We start from the raw sequence: 15,641 nt of genomic DNA, 5'->3' as shown, positions 1-15,641 counted from the left end.
TGAGCAATATGTATGCTTTTATCACGTTATTGAGTAACTTCAGCTGCAGCACCCACAGCACACAGCTGATGCAACAGACATGACACGTGAAGCTGCAAGGCTACTCACTAACACAGCCTATGCCAGCGCTGCTCTTTCTTGGCAATTTGTTGAAGAACTGCCAGCATCGTGGCTCACGCAACCATCCCCCCTCCTCGCACTGTATCTGTAAAGCCGTCCCTGCTCCAGGCTGCGGTCTGGCTTTGGGGGCAGGCCCACTGCTGGGCCTCACAGCGGCGGCGCCGCAGTGACACGGCGGGAGGCCGGGCCGGGAGGAGGAGTAAGAACAGGAGGAAGAGGGGAAGCGGGCTGTGGCTGCCTGGCGCGCATGGCGGCGGGGCCCGGCGGGAGCGGCATGCTGCCCTTCCTGCGGCTGCTGGGGCAGCTCAAGGTGGGCGCGGGGCCGCGGGGCCGGGGCGGCGGCACGGGGAAAGGCGCCTCCCTGCCGGGCAGCGGGCGCTCCCCGGGGCCCGGAGAGGGCCGCCGCTGTGAGTCGCTGGGAGTCGGGCTCGTCGGGCCGAGCTGACGCGAGGCCCTAGCGGGGTATGGCCGTAAGCATAGGCCTGCTTCTGGGGCCTGGCGGCTCGGTGTGCCTCGACTCGAGACGTGGGCGCCTGCCTGGGGAGAGCAGGGGCTGCCGCTGCTTTGCGAAAGCATCGAGATGTGTGAGCAGAGCGTCTGCTGGCGCCTGTAAGGCGGGATCCTACCAAACCTGAGGTTGCCACATCTAAGTGACTGCCTTGCTGTCTTCACCCAGAGAGTACCGCGGACAGGATGGGTGTACAGGAACGTGGCAAAACCAGAGAGCGTGTCTGATCACATGTACAGGATGGCGATGATGGCACTGGTGACCGAAGACAAAAGCCTTAACAAGGACAGGTGAGACCGCCTCAGGTTGTCGCGGCTGTCAGAGCTGTGAGCACAGCTCTTGGGAACAACTCTCAAGCTGACAAAGAGCGTTTGGAGCACATTGAAGGTGTTTAGAATGGTTTCCCCCACAACTTTTAGGAAAAATTTCTAAAGAGTGATAGTGCGTTGACACAGGTTGCCCCAGGAGGAGGAGTCGCGGGTTGTGGAGGCACACAAGAACCGTGTGGATGTGACACAGGGAGATATGGTTGGTGGGCATGCTGAGGATGGGTTGGTGGTTGGACTTGATCTTAGTGATCTTTTCCAATCTTAATGATTCTGAGATTCTGTGACTATTTTTTTTTCCCCTTCATGTTCTTAGCAGGTTGCTGTTTTACCAGGAGGCATGAAGGAGACGAAAGCTTTTTGTCACTAATATCAGAGTGCTTTGTCTCTGAGCTGGCTGTCTCTCAAGCCAGAAGTAAGCAAGCTAAACGCATTCAGTTAAAAGCAGTTTGGTGCAGCGGACAACAGAGGCGAGCACATATGCTGTGTGGATTTGGGCAGACTGAGTAAACACTCCGTAGCAATCAGGAGCCTCTTCAATAACACAGTGTAGAAGAGAGAGCGTCATCAGTACTGAATTAGTTGTCAGCCTGGGGTCATGTTTGGTGACTTTACTATGGTGACTTGGGTTCACTTCAAGAGCTGATGAAAATATGAAGACTTTCTTGAGTATTCCATTATATACTGACATAGGTAGCTATTTAGCTGTGAGCTTGTTTTGTCACATAGATTGAATTTGGAGATTATTCTGCCTGTTACAAGGATAATGGGAAGTGTATAATGTAGTTGGCTTTATATTCTTGGCTTTGAGAGATGTTGTGGTGATGAAGTACCTTACTTCTGAATGGTATGCCCTTGTACAAGCTATACTTATACTTAAATCTCTACTCATAGGTAGCAGTAGCTAGAAATTGGGAATTTAATGCACATATAAGTGGAATCCAGTTCCTTTAGCAAAGTACTAAAAGATACCATGTAATATTAAAAATACTTATACATGTGAAGGAATAAATTTTGCAGCCTCTTAACTTTATGAATAACAACACATAACCTAAATTTCTGAAAAAAACAATTATTTTGTCATTCTTTCTTTTCAGATGCATACGATTAGCTTTGGTTCATGATATGGCTGAATGCATTGTTGGAGACATTGCTCCTGCAGACAACATTTCAAAAGAGGAGAAACACAGGAGGGAAGAGGTATGGAGATCAGCTGTGGAACTGTATCTGCAAAGTGTTTGATGTATTTTAAATGCAGTGGTGCTAATGAAGAGACCCTTTCAATAACCTGATGTTGTAACTGACATTGTACAAGCTTGTCACAAAACAACCAAAATTTTCAATGCTTTTTTCCCAAGGTTACAGAAGAAGAACTTTCAAAGTTATCTTCATGGTAGTCACTTAGTCCTGTAGTGGTTGGATTTTTGGTAGCCTGAGTTAGCTCTTTTGACCAGCCTTTTATTTTTGGCCTTGTACATGTCCAAACTGTTGGCCTGTTTCTGATGCGCTGTTGAATAAAATGTGAAGTATTCCTTCAGTCAAAGCTAGAGGGCAGCATGATGCCTTGGAAATCATTTTGAGGTTACAGTTAATGCTTCAAAGAGCATACAAAAATGTTGCAGTGATTTTTTTTTTTTTTTTTTCTGTTTAAAGGTTTGGAGTGAGGGGTTATGACTAATTGTAGAAGAAAGCTTTTTGCTAAGGAAGTGGAACTTTAAAGATCAAAGCAGCATTCAGCATTCTTGAAGTACTATCTTAACAGACTGTAGCTTTGGTATTTCTTGTTTTCAGTGCACTTTCCGTAGTGTGCTCTTACCCTGCTCTTTCCCCAAAGCTTCATCACCCATGATCAGATGTCTTATTTGTATTTAGACAGTAAAAAGATTATTTGATGTCTGAATTTGTTTCATTTTTTCATTCAGTATTTGCATCTGCTGCTTCCATTTAACTCAATTAGTACTTTTCTGTTGATTCAGTGGTAAACAGGATGAAGCATTAAACAGAGCTGAATTATCAATTTGCTGGTGAATGCTCTGTTTTCCTTTTACTGCTTCTAAAGCTGGTCTGCTCGTGGTCTGCTTGTTTCACTATGGGTTAGGCATTGCAGTGTTGGGGAGCAGCTGATTGTGAGCTGCATTCTGTGTTTCAAGTGGGGTAGCAGTCATGGTATAAAACCTTTGCCTTTGACTGTGATGTTGATTGTTGCAGCAGCAGCCCTAAGTGTTACTAAGAAGATAGTAGAAATAGCTCAGAAATGAGACTGGTTTGCTGAGAGAACACAAAGAGCATGCAAAACAATTTCTGCTCGCTGATTATACCATCAGTTTAATACTGTGTTAAACCTTCTACCACAATTTTTATTGTTGAACAGATGGTATCTCAATCTGGCAGCACTGTGCTTTATTCCTGCAGAGCATTAGATGGGTTATCAGAAGGCATATGTTATATCACCTACCTAAGAAAGGGTAGCTGTCCTCATCCCTACCAGTGGAAATGTGTTAGCTGTGACTTTGGAGTTTGGGAGAGGGTGATAAAGATGATAAAGGGCCTGAAGTATGCAAGGAAAGGCTGAGAGCCCTGTGCTGTTCAGTCTAGAGAGAAGACTGAGAGGGGATCTGATTGATGTTAATAAATATCTAGAGTGTGGGAGGCAATTGGATGTGGCCAGATTCTTCTTAGTGGTGTGTAGTGATAGGGCAAGGAGCAATGGCCAAAAACTGGGGCACAAGAAGTTCCACAGAAATATGTAGAAGAACTTATTTCCAGTGAGGGTGACAGAGCAATGGAGGAGGCTGCCAAGGATGGTTGTGGGGTCTCCTCCTCTGGAGATATTCAAGTTCCATTCTGGGCTGCTTTTTCAACTTCTTAAGTATCTTTGAGATACTGAATGAACTTTTAGGTTGTTTTGCTTCTATATTCACTCAAGGAGTCTCAGAAAAGATCCTCTACCAGGTAGTCCTGCTGTTCCTCTCTGGCTTTCATGTACACTTTTAAGTGTATTAAGTACTGTATGATTCTACAGACTTAGTAACAAGTAATTAATTCTTCAAAACAGATAATAAAATTTACTCTGACTATTTTTCAGGCTGCTATGCGACAACTGACCCAGCTTTTATCAGAGGACCTCAAAAAAGAGATTTATGAACTCTGGGAGGTAAGCTTGCATTCTTTTAATCCTTTAATAAAATTGAGGGTAGTCTGTCAGTTTCTTTCTGTTTACTTATGAAATGGTGTCATCTCTTCTTTGATCTCAAGCAAAGTAGATAGACTTGCTTTGGAGGTGAAGCTGACAGTATGAATCAAAATCACCTATGAATTCCTTTTAAGAAAAAAGAAAAAAAAAAAAAAAAAAAAAAGGAGCCCCAAAACTTAGTAGAGTAACAGCTTCTGCCTTTGGGCTCTCAGTTCCAGATGAACCTGTCCAGGGCTTGGTTTGTGCAGCTGAAGGAAGGGTTTGTCTACTCCATCCAGCATTCTTGGATAAAAATCTTTTTTTTTTTTTTTAACAACACATTAAACCACTTGTTGACATCTGGCTGTTTTCAGCTCATGATCTTTTAATACAGGAAAAGACAATGGCTACTGACTGTTGTGGAGTACTTTCTGCTTTTTATGCAAGCAATAATTTATGTGGCTTCCATTTCTTTACAATACAGCCTATTAAACTAAATATTTAGTACTAACTTCTTGTTTAAACTTAAATGTGAAGTACTGATGAAAGAACAATGTTGCAAACAGAGTTAAGTGTCTTGGCCTCCATAACCTGAAACTGTATTTCATGCTGGCACTCTTGTCCGCTTGGACTGTATTTAAATTCTAGGTATCAGCAGCTAGTTTCTGCATTTGGTTATAGCCCTGTTTGTTTTGTTTTGTTTTTCCTGTAGTTACTTGGTAAGATGGGCAACAGGGTGGAGTTGTCAGTGCTGTCCTTCAAAGTAGAAGGCATAAATCAGCACAACTAGATCTAGAAAATAAATTCTGTGTGTTTATTTAGTAAACACTTGTTCCTTCTTCTTTGGAAAGCTGTTATAATAAGATGGATAAGTTTAGTCATACAGAATTTCATTTGCCTATTATTTTTCATTGCTTTAGGCTTCTGATTGTATAGGAGCTGGTTCAGTATGCAGTCAATTCTTCAGCCTTTTAGCTTTCTAGCATTTTCAGTAACCATAATTTAACATGTACATGCTTTTGATCTTTTGTTCTCTACTTTCAGGATAATTTATTGGCACTGTATCTCCAGTGTAGCAGCATGAGTGTAACCTACATAACAATGAGGGTAATCCAGAGAGACCGCATGTGCATATTAGATTTTTAGTCTTATTTTAAGTGGAACAGCTAGGTGCTTTTTAAAAAGAAAAGCAAAAAAGGCAGAAAATAAGAAGCCTGTGATCACAGGGTGTGATATGCTGCTCTTAGCTAGCCAGAGCTTTTTTTGTATTTTTTTTTTTTTTAATTTAAATGAGTGAGGAAAGCTATAGCCCAGAGCTGAATAGTGGCTGGGACAAGATCTGCTGAGACTCTTATCCCATGCTCTTCTGCCCTACTCAGCCCACAGCTTCGCCCCTACACCCCTTCAGCCATGGGAGGAGTGCTGCTTTGTCCTGCCTTGGTGAGCACTCCTCAAATCTGTAGGGTGGTGGGGAAAACGGCAAGAAGATGCCTCTGGTGTATTTTCAGTTCTTGATTAAACTCCGAGTGTGTTTGAAAAAACACTGAAGTAAACAAGTTGGCACACTTAACTCTGTCCTGCTCTTTTTATTTTCAAGAGCAAAATCTCAAGAGTCATTTTAACAGCCAGGCTGCAATGTTTGAAGGACCTGTTACTCTTTTCCAAAGTAGGCTATTATTTCACATTCTTAAACACCTGTGGGGAGGAAAAAGTGTTTGTTTAAGCGCTGTGCGCAGTTGCATGTATAATAGGTGAAGTTTCTTGAGGTTAATGTGAGCTGAGGTATGAATAAGACCTGGTGGGCTGCATGACACAAAGATTGGTAGCGGGTTGTGCTTCCGGATAATTGCTGGAGGTGGGACAGAGTTTTGCAAGTGAACAGCCATAGTTCTCTTTCTCCTGAAGTTGTCCTTTGTACAGCTGCCAAAAAAAGTTTGTTCTTTTCAGTGGTTAAAAAAAGCTGCAAAAGAACAGAAATATGTAGATTCAGGAAAATAGCCTGCTGTATTTAAACAATTTAAAACATAAGGCAAAGATCAGCTTGAAAGAGGAATAGAACAAACATGGCTGCAAGTTGTAACAGAGGAGGTTTAGGTTGGGCATGAGGAAGAACTATTTCTCTTAGAGAGTGGTCAGACACTGGAATGGCTGCCCAGAGAGGTGATGGAGTCGCCGTCCCAGGCAGTGTTCAAGAGGTGTCTGGATGAGGAGTTATGAGATGTGGTTTAGTGCTGGTGGTAGCAGTGGTAATGGGAAGATGGTTGGACTGGGTGATCTTACAGGTCGTTTCCAACCTTGTGATTCTATGATTCTATGATTCTAAACAACATAGAACAGCATTAGTTTAGTGGAACAAAATTGATGATTCAAAATAGTGATCAAAGTGATATTGAAAATGTAACGTGTCATTTAAGTTCAAATAGAGTAGTGCATGAATCAAATATGGCTATCAAAATCTGTTGGTTTTTTTTTGAGTTTCAGATGTAAAGCAATAAGTTTTAAAAACAAATGGGCTCCTAGCAGCAAGCTGGAGATGCAAGTGACCACATCACATTCATTAACTGAGTTTGACTACACAGGGATCACAAACCAGGATCTTGCCATTGAATGACAGCTACAATTGTCTTCTTAAGATGCAGAATGAAGTTATTGTTCATCTATCTATTCCTCTCTCTTTTTTTTTGGTATAGAAACAAAAGATTCTGCTTTGTAATGTGCACTGAATTCATATAGCATAATTTATGGCTTATTTCAAGGTGGTGAAAACATCCTGCCATGTTCTTTGGTCAGTAGGAAAAACCCTTTCTAGCTGTTACACTGCTCTGGTTTGTGGACCTGCTGTGCACAGTTGAATGTGTGCATCTGAAAGCACAGCTGGGCGTGGTGTGGGCTGGAGCCTCTGCTCTGATGATTGGTGGTAGCAATGAGGAATGGGTCAGAGCTGCTGTGGGTGCCAAGCTGATGATAACTTGTGCAGAATGGCTGCCTGGGGAGGTGGTGGAGTCACCATCTGTGGAGGTGTTCAACAAATGTGGAGATCTGATACTCAGGGACATGATTTAGCAGGCAATATTGATAGTGGACAGCTGGATTGGATGATCTTTAGAGATCTTTTCCAACCTTAATGATTCTATGATTCTAACAAATAAGCCTTTTTCTGCAGTTGGCTTTGAAGCCGGGAGAAAGCCAGTTGAAAAGATAGCAAATTTAATCCAGCAGATTTAGAAAAGACAGGTGAACCTGTCTGCAGCCATCACTGGAGCAAATGACAGCAAAATTATTCAAGTTGCCTAGAAATGTGAATGACTCACAAGTATATACTGACAGTGAATGGAGGGTGGGTAAAGATAGCAGAGATATTAAAGTCTGAAGGGAAGGAAACCCATAAATTACTCCCTTCCCCACCTCCTAGGAGTGAGATAAAGACAATAGCTCAGGCAGATTAGACCAAAGAGGTTAAGAGGAAGTGACAGGAAAAATGTAAAGAACAACTACTTATGAAAATACTACCTGGTGAAAAAAAGTGTAAAATAGGCCTTAGAAATAGATAATGGTAGCACATAGATACATGCAATGGTTAATTCATAGCCTTAGTCAGCTGTGAAAAAACTTTTTATGGGTAATATTTAATTCTGTGTCTAATAGGGCTGTCTCCATATTCTCCCTCATTCAACAAAACTCTTTGGTACGTACTTAAGCTGAAGTATGCAGAAGAATTCTTAATTCCTGTTACAGTAGAAATTTAGCACATATCAAAGTGTTTCCTCTGACTGGATTTCTTGAAAAGACAGTGAAAGAGTTAATTGTCACGAATACTGTACTAATGAAAAATCCTAGATTGGTAAAGAATTCTAATATTCTATTTCAGAATAACATTGTTGTGTTGTTTGTTTGTTTTTTTTCTTACATCTGCAAATCTCTTCAGGAATATGAAAACCAGTGTACTGCAGAAGCCAAGTTTGTAAAACAGTTGGATCAGTGTGAGATGATACTGCAGGCGCTTGAGTATGAAGAGCTGGAAAACACTCCTGGCAGACTGCAGGATTTTTATGATTCAACTGCTGGTATGGCATTTGTGTGTGTGAGCTTTTTGTGATTGCCTGATTGTGGATATTTTTTTTTTCCCATCTGGTAAATGAACTATACAAATTGCCTTTTTGTTTTCCTACATGTAGAGCAAGTCAGGACTAGTTATTTTACTAATCTCTCAAATACTCATGGTATTTTGGGGAAAATACTGCAGTGTAAGAATACCTTGCATTTATCCGTATGTATTGAACTGTAATCTCATTTATGTCAAGTTCTCTTTTGCATCACTTTGGTCTTGGAGAGAGGCTCTGCCTTTATTACACTACCATGTGTTTAAGGATCTCCATGTATCACTAGAAGGGTGTAAAAGAAACTTCAGTCTTCCTTGGTGCTCTGAGAGGAATTGTTCCTAATTTGTTAGTGTTTCACAAACCAATTTGTGAGAAACAGCCTAGTGAGTGTTCTAGATGCAATTGTACTGGTTTTTGCCCCACTGTGTCTCATGGAAATTAAAAGGAAATACAGGTAAAATAGCTGTTGTCATGGTTTTAGCAAGGGATTTGAACACCAGGAGAAGACTGACTCCAATTCACTTTGTCCTTGAAAAAATAGAAATAGAATAGACTATAGAATAGAATAGAACAGTGATTGCCAAAGGCAGTGACCCTGACAAGTCCCTGGGTGACTCCTGAGGAAAATAATGAGTTCTCTGAAAAATACTGTTATTTCAACATCAGGGAAGCTAGAATGCTTCATTTTTTTAAAGGGGTATCTTTGTTGCTTCAGTAACTTAAACTATAAGCTACTATCTCAGTAGAGTTTAGGGAGTATTTCCTAAGTAAGTGCTCTTGTCATTGGAATGGTTTCCTGCAGAAAGATATGCAGCATCGGATCGTCTTAGTCAAGGTGCTTTTTCAGCTCCTAAGTGTCTTAACAGAGCAAAAATATGGATATGGACATTTTTCCCCCCCAAAAAAACCTTATAACTAGTTGTAATAGTTATTCCATGTTTGGAATGAAATGGGTCTGCAGTCTGTCTTAAAAAAGTAACTTGGAATTCATTCTGAGACATAAGCACTGATGATCTCTCACTGACAGTCTTTCATGCACACAAAGAAATGAAGACATTAACTTTTTCTTCCTCTTGTTTTGCAGGAAAGTTTGTTCACCCAGAAATACTCCAGCTTGTATCTCTGATTAACACAGAAAGGAATAAAAAAATAGCTGCTACGTGTCATCCGCATTCCTGAGGTGTTCCTAAACACTGTAACTATATTAAAATATATTTGTTTTACATTGTCTGGTGTTTGTCTCTCTCATAACATTGCTAATTCTGCCAGCAGATCTTTTTCTCCGTGCATTCACTGCTGCAAATCTTGGGACCACTTGCATAGGTGAGAAGCTCAGAGATTGTGTTAAGGACCAGATATTTAGAATGAGGGGTTTTGCTGTTGTTTCAATCAGCTTTCATGGATGTAGTCTCACAAATAATTTCTCCACTGGCAAAGTTCAGGTAAGTTTGAAATCTATCTGATGGCAGACAAATGAGTTCATCTAATGCACTGACTGGGACTGGTAGTCAGTCTTGTGATGTCTAAGTGTGTGTGGATTTAACACATAACTGTGTGAGATGGGTTTGTAGCTGTTCACTAGATGAAAGCAAGACCAATGGCCACGCTTGTCTAAGCTTGGCAAGAGCTTCCAGAGATGAGATTTGTTTTGGTTTTTTCAGGTGTGCCATCCTGAAGAATTGATAATGGACAAAATTGCGGTGATCAAATTAATTACGTTTTCCGAATACATTCATTGTTTCATGCAGTTCTTATACTGCTGTTTTGTAGTATCGAGGAGTGGTGCTGAGGTTTATGTTAAGACCTGTATGCCTTATGCCTCACATCAAACTGGTAACCTTACAGACACTTGCAGAGGCAGTTGATAACTAAGGTTGGAAAAGGCCTTTGGAGATTGTGCAGTCTAATGCAAATGCCTATACTACAATGTAAAACTCATCTTCACTTGTTCAAGCTTTTCAAGTTTGTTACAGATTACGCTTGCTAATGGAAATAATGATGCCAAACTATGCAACCTGATCTAGAGGGAGGTGTTCTTGCCTATATAAGGGGGGTTGAACTAAATGATCTTTGAGATCCCTTCCAACCCAAACCATTCTATGATTTGATGGCTATCGTATAAAGCTGTAGTGATGTTAAATACCCAAAGAACACAAATGTATGTGTTATTAACTGTTGCATCAAGAATGTAGCTTGAGTTTAAGGGGACATTCCAGTTATCAGATAATGAAAGTTTGCACTTGGAAAAGTTATGGTAGGACTTACAGCTATCTTTTCTCCCTAGCTTCAGCTTTGTGTCAGATGAGGCAGCATAAAACTAAATTGTAATCCTTTTTTAAGGCAGGTAAGTTAGCTGAGTGGATGTCTTCAGGTGAGGTGACTCCAGGAGATTCCACCTTACACAAACCTTAGGGGCCTGATGAGAGCTTGCACTGTGTTCTGCAGTTGATGCCTTTGGCAGACACACAGACTGCTTCACTCAGGGGCCAGGAGATTTTGCCTTAAGCAACCTGCACAGAGCTCAAAATCTGCAGAGTATCTTGGGCTAGAGGAGGTGTGAGATGCCTGCTCTGCTCAGGGTACCTCCCTAGAGCAGCAGTTGTGCCCTGTGCAGATGCTGAAAGAACAGGTACAGTTTACTGAGCAACAGGCAGCTGATTAGTAGTCAGTTGATTGTCATAGCTGATTGTCATGCTGCAGGAATGGGTCCCACAGGGCAGGGCCTACCATTCTCCAGCATTTGTAGTCCACCAAGATATGTACAATCATAGTCTTTACTGAGTCTTATTGAATGCCAAGCCTAAGAGAGCTGTAGATGCTTTGGAGAGTAGACTTGAGAACAATGCTGACAAAGAAGAGAAGTAGTCCTGAAAAGGTGGTTGATGAGAGCATGCAGCAGGTGCTGCCCCAGAAGGAACAGTCGGTTCTTCCAATGCAGCCAAAGGTTTTCCTGGCTGGCAATGCACAGTACTGCTGGGGATGCAGGAATGAAAGTCTTTAAATTGTTCTCTTTATGAATGCAGCCAGAAAACAGTCTACTGCTTTCCTCAAAACATATTTGTTGTGTATGTATGTACATGTAAAAATACATGGAGGGTTAAATCCCTATCCTGAGCTTGGGCTCTGTGTTTTAACCTTGGTATGCCTTTCGACCCTGTTCAAAAGGTGAATACTTTCAGATGCTCTCTGCCACATATTTCAGCTTTACTGAATGCTTTCAACCATTCTGTCTTTCAAAGAGCAAAATTTTCAAAACCTGGGCCACAGATTTTCATGGAGAATTTCAGATTTGGAAAGAAGTAGACATTTAAAAACTAGAGGGATGGCTGATGATAAACTCACATCATAGCTCAATACCCTCCTGCAACAGCAAGACTTAGGCAAGGAATATATGGTGTTACTGGTGAATAAAGGGAATTAAAGAGGAAACACCACCGAGTAAAAGAGTAAGAGAAATTTATTTTTAATAAGAATATCAATGACATCATTTACACAAACTAAATGGCCATTAATACTTTTATGTAAATTAATTCATCTTTATGCACAAAACCACTGCAACATAAGCTAGCAACCTATCACAGAAAAACTGTACTAGAAACCTAATTCAATTTACTTCCATGCTAAAAATCGTATTGAAGAGGCATTTGAGATAAGTGTCCAAAGTTCATAATGTTCTACCAGACAGAAGTTAAAGGATTTCTAGCTGTCAAAACTATAACAAAAGCCACATTGAAAAAACACAGAAAGCCAAGTTTCCTCACAAGATTTTAAGCAGTCTGTAACATCAAACTCACTAACGCTGATCTGAAGTTTTGGCTTAAGCTCAAAACAAGCATCCATTTTGAAAGTGGCCAGACTGTTTTCCATTTTGTTTATCCTTTTGAAGAAGCTGTGCTCATCGCAGTCTGGTGAACTGAGCAATGCGACATGCAGACTGACAAGTGCTCATTAAGACAGCAAGATATTGCCACAAGTGTGCTGCTCTTTTCTTGAAGAAACGTTAAGAAGATGCAAGAAAACATGCTGAATCAAAGCTCAGAGAGATGACTGGCTCTCGGTGATTAAGTAGATATAATGCAGTTGGGATGCCCCAGAAAGAAGGACAAAATTTGGGACAAGAAATACCTACTCGTGGTGTGTAAGAAATGAGTTTCAAGCTAGCAGCTCTGAAATGTGGACTGAAGGCATGAGCTCTCTATCTTATGGCACATCTTTAATCAGTTGCTGGAATTTATTCTTTTGCATAAGGCTGTATCTTGACTGAAACTTGTGCTTTTCAGTCATAAATAATTTACCTTCCCTTCTTTTTGAAGGGAAGATATGGAGGCAACATTATTGGAGGCTCCTCCCCACTTCCCTTTTTAATTAGCTTATGCTTTTGAATCTTATCAAACCACAGAGAGCAAGCCATGGAACATATTTTTAAACTGAAAGCCATTCCAGCTACAATGATCAGCTTAAATGGGCAGCTGTGATCTGCTTAGTTTCTATTTGAATAACCAAGTGTCTCTTCCTGTCCTTCTTAACTCTGCTGCCTAACTGGAGGGCAATGCCAGATCGTATCAATGAAGGAGAAAAAAGCTTTTCTTGGGTGACAGTAAGTCATTTTAATTTCACTGGGAAATAAACCATGTACAGACACCCCAGATCGAAGGGCACCTGGTATGGCTGGTAGACAGCTGGTGTATGGACTATTGCTGGCAGCAGAAATCTCAAGGTCCATCTGTCTGCTGTAGCACTGATAGAGGAGCTGGAAACCAAGAGATAGAAAACTTCAAACTGAAAGAAGCAAGAGAGACTGGGAGATTTCTGGAGATAAGTTAGCTGAAAATGAAACTTTTGGTCACAATGTTACAGAGCATAGAGTGCTATGACTCATTTACTGGCATGTGGTTCCTATAGCATACAAAATACCCGATGATAAAATAGCATATCCAAAATGCAAATACAAAGAGGAAACTTTTCTCCAGCACAAGGCCAGGGAGGCAGTTTTCCAAGACCCACAAAACTTTGTTGCACATGTTGGTTGTTGAGGGAGGTCTAGAAACCATGGCCTGGGTAAGTCTCTGAGCGAGGCCTTCCACCTAGCATTGAAGCTCTTCTTCACTCTCAGGAAGTCGGGTGCCAGCCAGAGGGCTCTGAGCAGTGGCATTGGCTGTGGAGCTGAGAACTTCTTCAAAACTGCCCCCAGTGTGGCTTGTTCCACCAACCTTGGTCTGTAACAAGGCAAAGAAAGAGAACAGCAAGTTCCTCCACTCACACTGGATCAAGTCCCGTTTGCCTTTCACTCCTTGGTCACAGAGCTGAGAACTGTTCAAAGCAGGCAGAGCGTGGTGGTGGTGGTTATTTTTAAAAAGCAAAAGTTATCATCAAAGTATCCACCTCTGCAGTTTTTCAACTTCTCAATCAGAATCATAAACCTGCCTGGAGAATTCATGATAAACTCAAAGGAACTGACCCCAAGGTAGATTCCAGTTAGGATCATGTATCCTGCCAGTGAACTTTACGTGGTTCTTTACATGAGTACCTCATGCTTGTTTCTCTGTTTTTCCAGTTCTGCACAGATTGATGGGCACTGAAAGGAACTGGTATTTTTGCTGAGTTAAATGGTCCATCCCCCAGCATTGGTAACATAACTTCTTTCCAGCTATATGAACCTTGGGGCGACTTTGGACTACAGAAGGAATTTTGTAACCAAGTGACCAAAACAACAACTTACTTCCCTTTCAATGCTTGTAGGTATCTAGTGCTGATATGTAAAACTGCCCACCACATTTTCCTGGGAGAAAAAATATCCAGTTACATTAATGAAATGCATGACTGCTCACACATTATCTACTTTCAAAAGGCTACAGTTCACTGAATTTGTGAATATAAGTACTAAAGCACAATATCACTTGAAGTCTGAAATAGAGTTTTCCTAATCAAGAAAAAAAAAAGAAGTTTTCTCCAAAGATTTGGAAATGGCCAAGACTGTAAGAGGAGACAAAGCTCCTTTAGAGGGTAGTCTTGCTAAGAGAATATTCTTTTGTGATTTGCCTTGCTGATATGCCTGCTTTAAGCTGATTCAAGTCTGAAAATAGGGCAAACTTCCTTACTCCATCCCAGAACTGCAACAGGAATTAAAGCTGGTATTTTTCCAGCTTGCCAGTCACCAAATGCTTGGGAAGATTACTTTAATCAAATGAACAGTGTGTCCTAAGTTTCCAAAGGGTTAATCCTACATAATCCTTTGTTTTATCAGCAAGCACAGGAGCTTGCCTAGCTTGAAAGTTCAATAAAACAAGGTAGTAGAATGCTGGATTTATGCTCTGACAGTTTGAAACGCACTTACTAAAAGCTCCTGTCTCAAGGTAGAAGTCTGCATCCATTCTGTAAGTCAGCAGAGCCTACTAGCAGATAGCAGTTTATCACCAATTTTTGTAAGTAACAATACTATATATATATATATATACATATACATATACATATATATACATATATATATATATAAATTATATATATATATATATATAAAATATATATATATATTGCTGGTTAGTCCAGAACTTGCAAGGAAAAGGCAGAAACTGCCTATTAAAGCTATTATTAAGTTTTCACTACAAAGCTCATGACTGTTTCCCAATTTAAAAAACCTCCACAAGAGTGTTGATTCCATCTGATCAGAGTGGGTATGTAGATAAAGACTGCTGCTACACCGTTTCAAATTATTTGGATCAGCTGCATCTGAACTGAGGCACATAAAAATAATAATCATAAATTCGGTTTTATTTTCTGTTTACTTCTCTGCCTACTCTTCCATGAGAAAACAAGAATGATGTGAGTCACTTTACTAAATGCTTCTGCCAAGGTCTCCAGTAATTGAATACAAGGAACAGTTCAGCGGTGTTCTGATTTTCAGAAGAGTTTAGAAGTCAGGCACTCAGATCCTGTCAGTCTTCAGGGGAAAGTGAACTAATACATTTTCCCCAAGAAAGCTGCAACCCAAAATTCAACCTGAAGAGCAAACAAAATCTAATTTAAAATTTAACTTCAAGATGAATGAAAGCTGAAAATCAGTTTTCATTGGTTACAGAACACTGCAGGACCATTGATTCTGTACCTAACATGAAAAACACATAAATAAATAATTAGGAAAACTAATGCTGCTACTGTCTGTGGTCAGAAGCCTCTCTGAGAAATTCTTCGCTTTTTCAGATCACGACAGGTCCCTAGAATCAAGGAGACAGCCTATACTTATCCTCCTGTAGGCCTATCTAATCTTGCAAGCCTTAAAAGGGTCAGGGAAGAGGAAGAACAATGCTGAGGCATTCCCAGCTGTCTTCAGCCAGTGTTAGTGGCACTCTAGGGCCAAAAATGCAGCTCCCTTCCAACATTTGCACAAAGAAACTAAAGAGAGAAAGAAAATATAGACA

At 40.8% G+C, this 15,641-nt stretch overlaps 2 protein-coding genes across 3 annotated transcripts in view; one reads left to right on the top strand and one right to left on the bottom strand.

Annotated features, from left to right (window-relative positions):
• The first annotated feature begins 315 nt into the window (after positions 1 to 315).
• On the top strand, positions 316 to 9,449 carry HDDC2 (HD domain containing 2). The gene is made up of 6 exons (XM_052677977.1): positions 316 to 430; positions 797 to 918; positions 2,052 to 2,154; positions 4,040 to 4,108; positions 8,052 to 8,190; positions 9,311 to 9,449. The coding sequence occupies exons 1-6, from the start codon at positions 368 to 370 to the stop codon at positions 9,403 to 9,405; spliced, it is 591 nt and encodes a 196-aa protein (XP_052533937.1). The 5' UTR covers positions 316 to 367; the 3' UTR covers positions 9,406 to 9,449.
• A 2,216-nt stretch (positions 9,450 to 11,665) lies between these two features.
• Positions 11,666 to 15,641, bottom strand: part of TPD52L1 (TPD52 like 1) — a 50,582-nt gene continuing 46,606 nt past the window's right edge. For both annotated transcript variants that reach the window (XM_052677928.1, XM_052677939.1), the window contains one exon: positions 11,666 to 13,442. In XM_052677928.1, coding sequence (XP_052533888.1) covers positions 13,311 to 13,442 — 132 coding nt within the window. In that variant the 3' untranslated portion in view covers positions 11,666 to 13,310. The remainder of the gene's footprint in view (positions 13,443 to 15,641) is intronic.

The sequence above is a fragment of the Tympanuchus pallidicinctus genome, unplaced genomic scaffold (genome assembly GCF_026119805.1).
Source record: "Tympanuchus pallidicinctus isolate F22 unplaced genomic scaffold, pur_lepc_1.0 scaffold1, whole genome shotgun sequence".
Classification (NCBI taxonomy): Eukaryota; Metazoa; Chordata; class Aves; order Galliformes; family Phasianidae; genus Tympanuchus; species Tympanuchus pallidicinctus.
The sequence above is the reverse complement of the archived record's forward strand: the minus strand, read 5'-3'. Positions and strand labels throughout refer to the sequence as shown.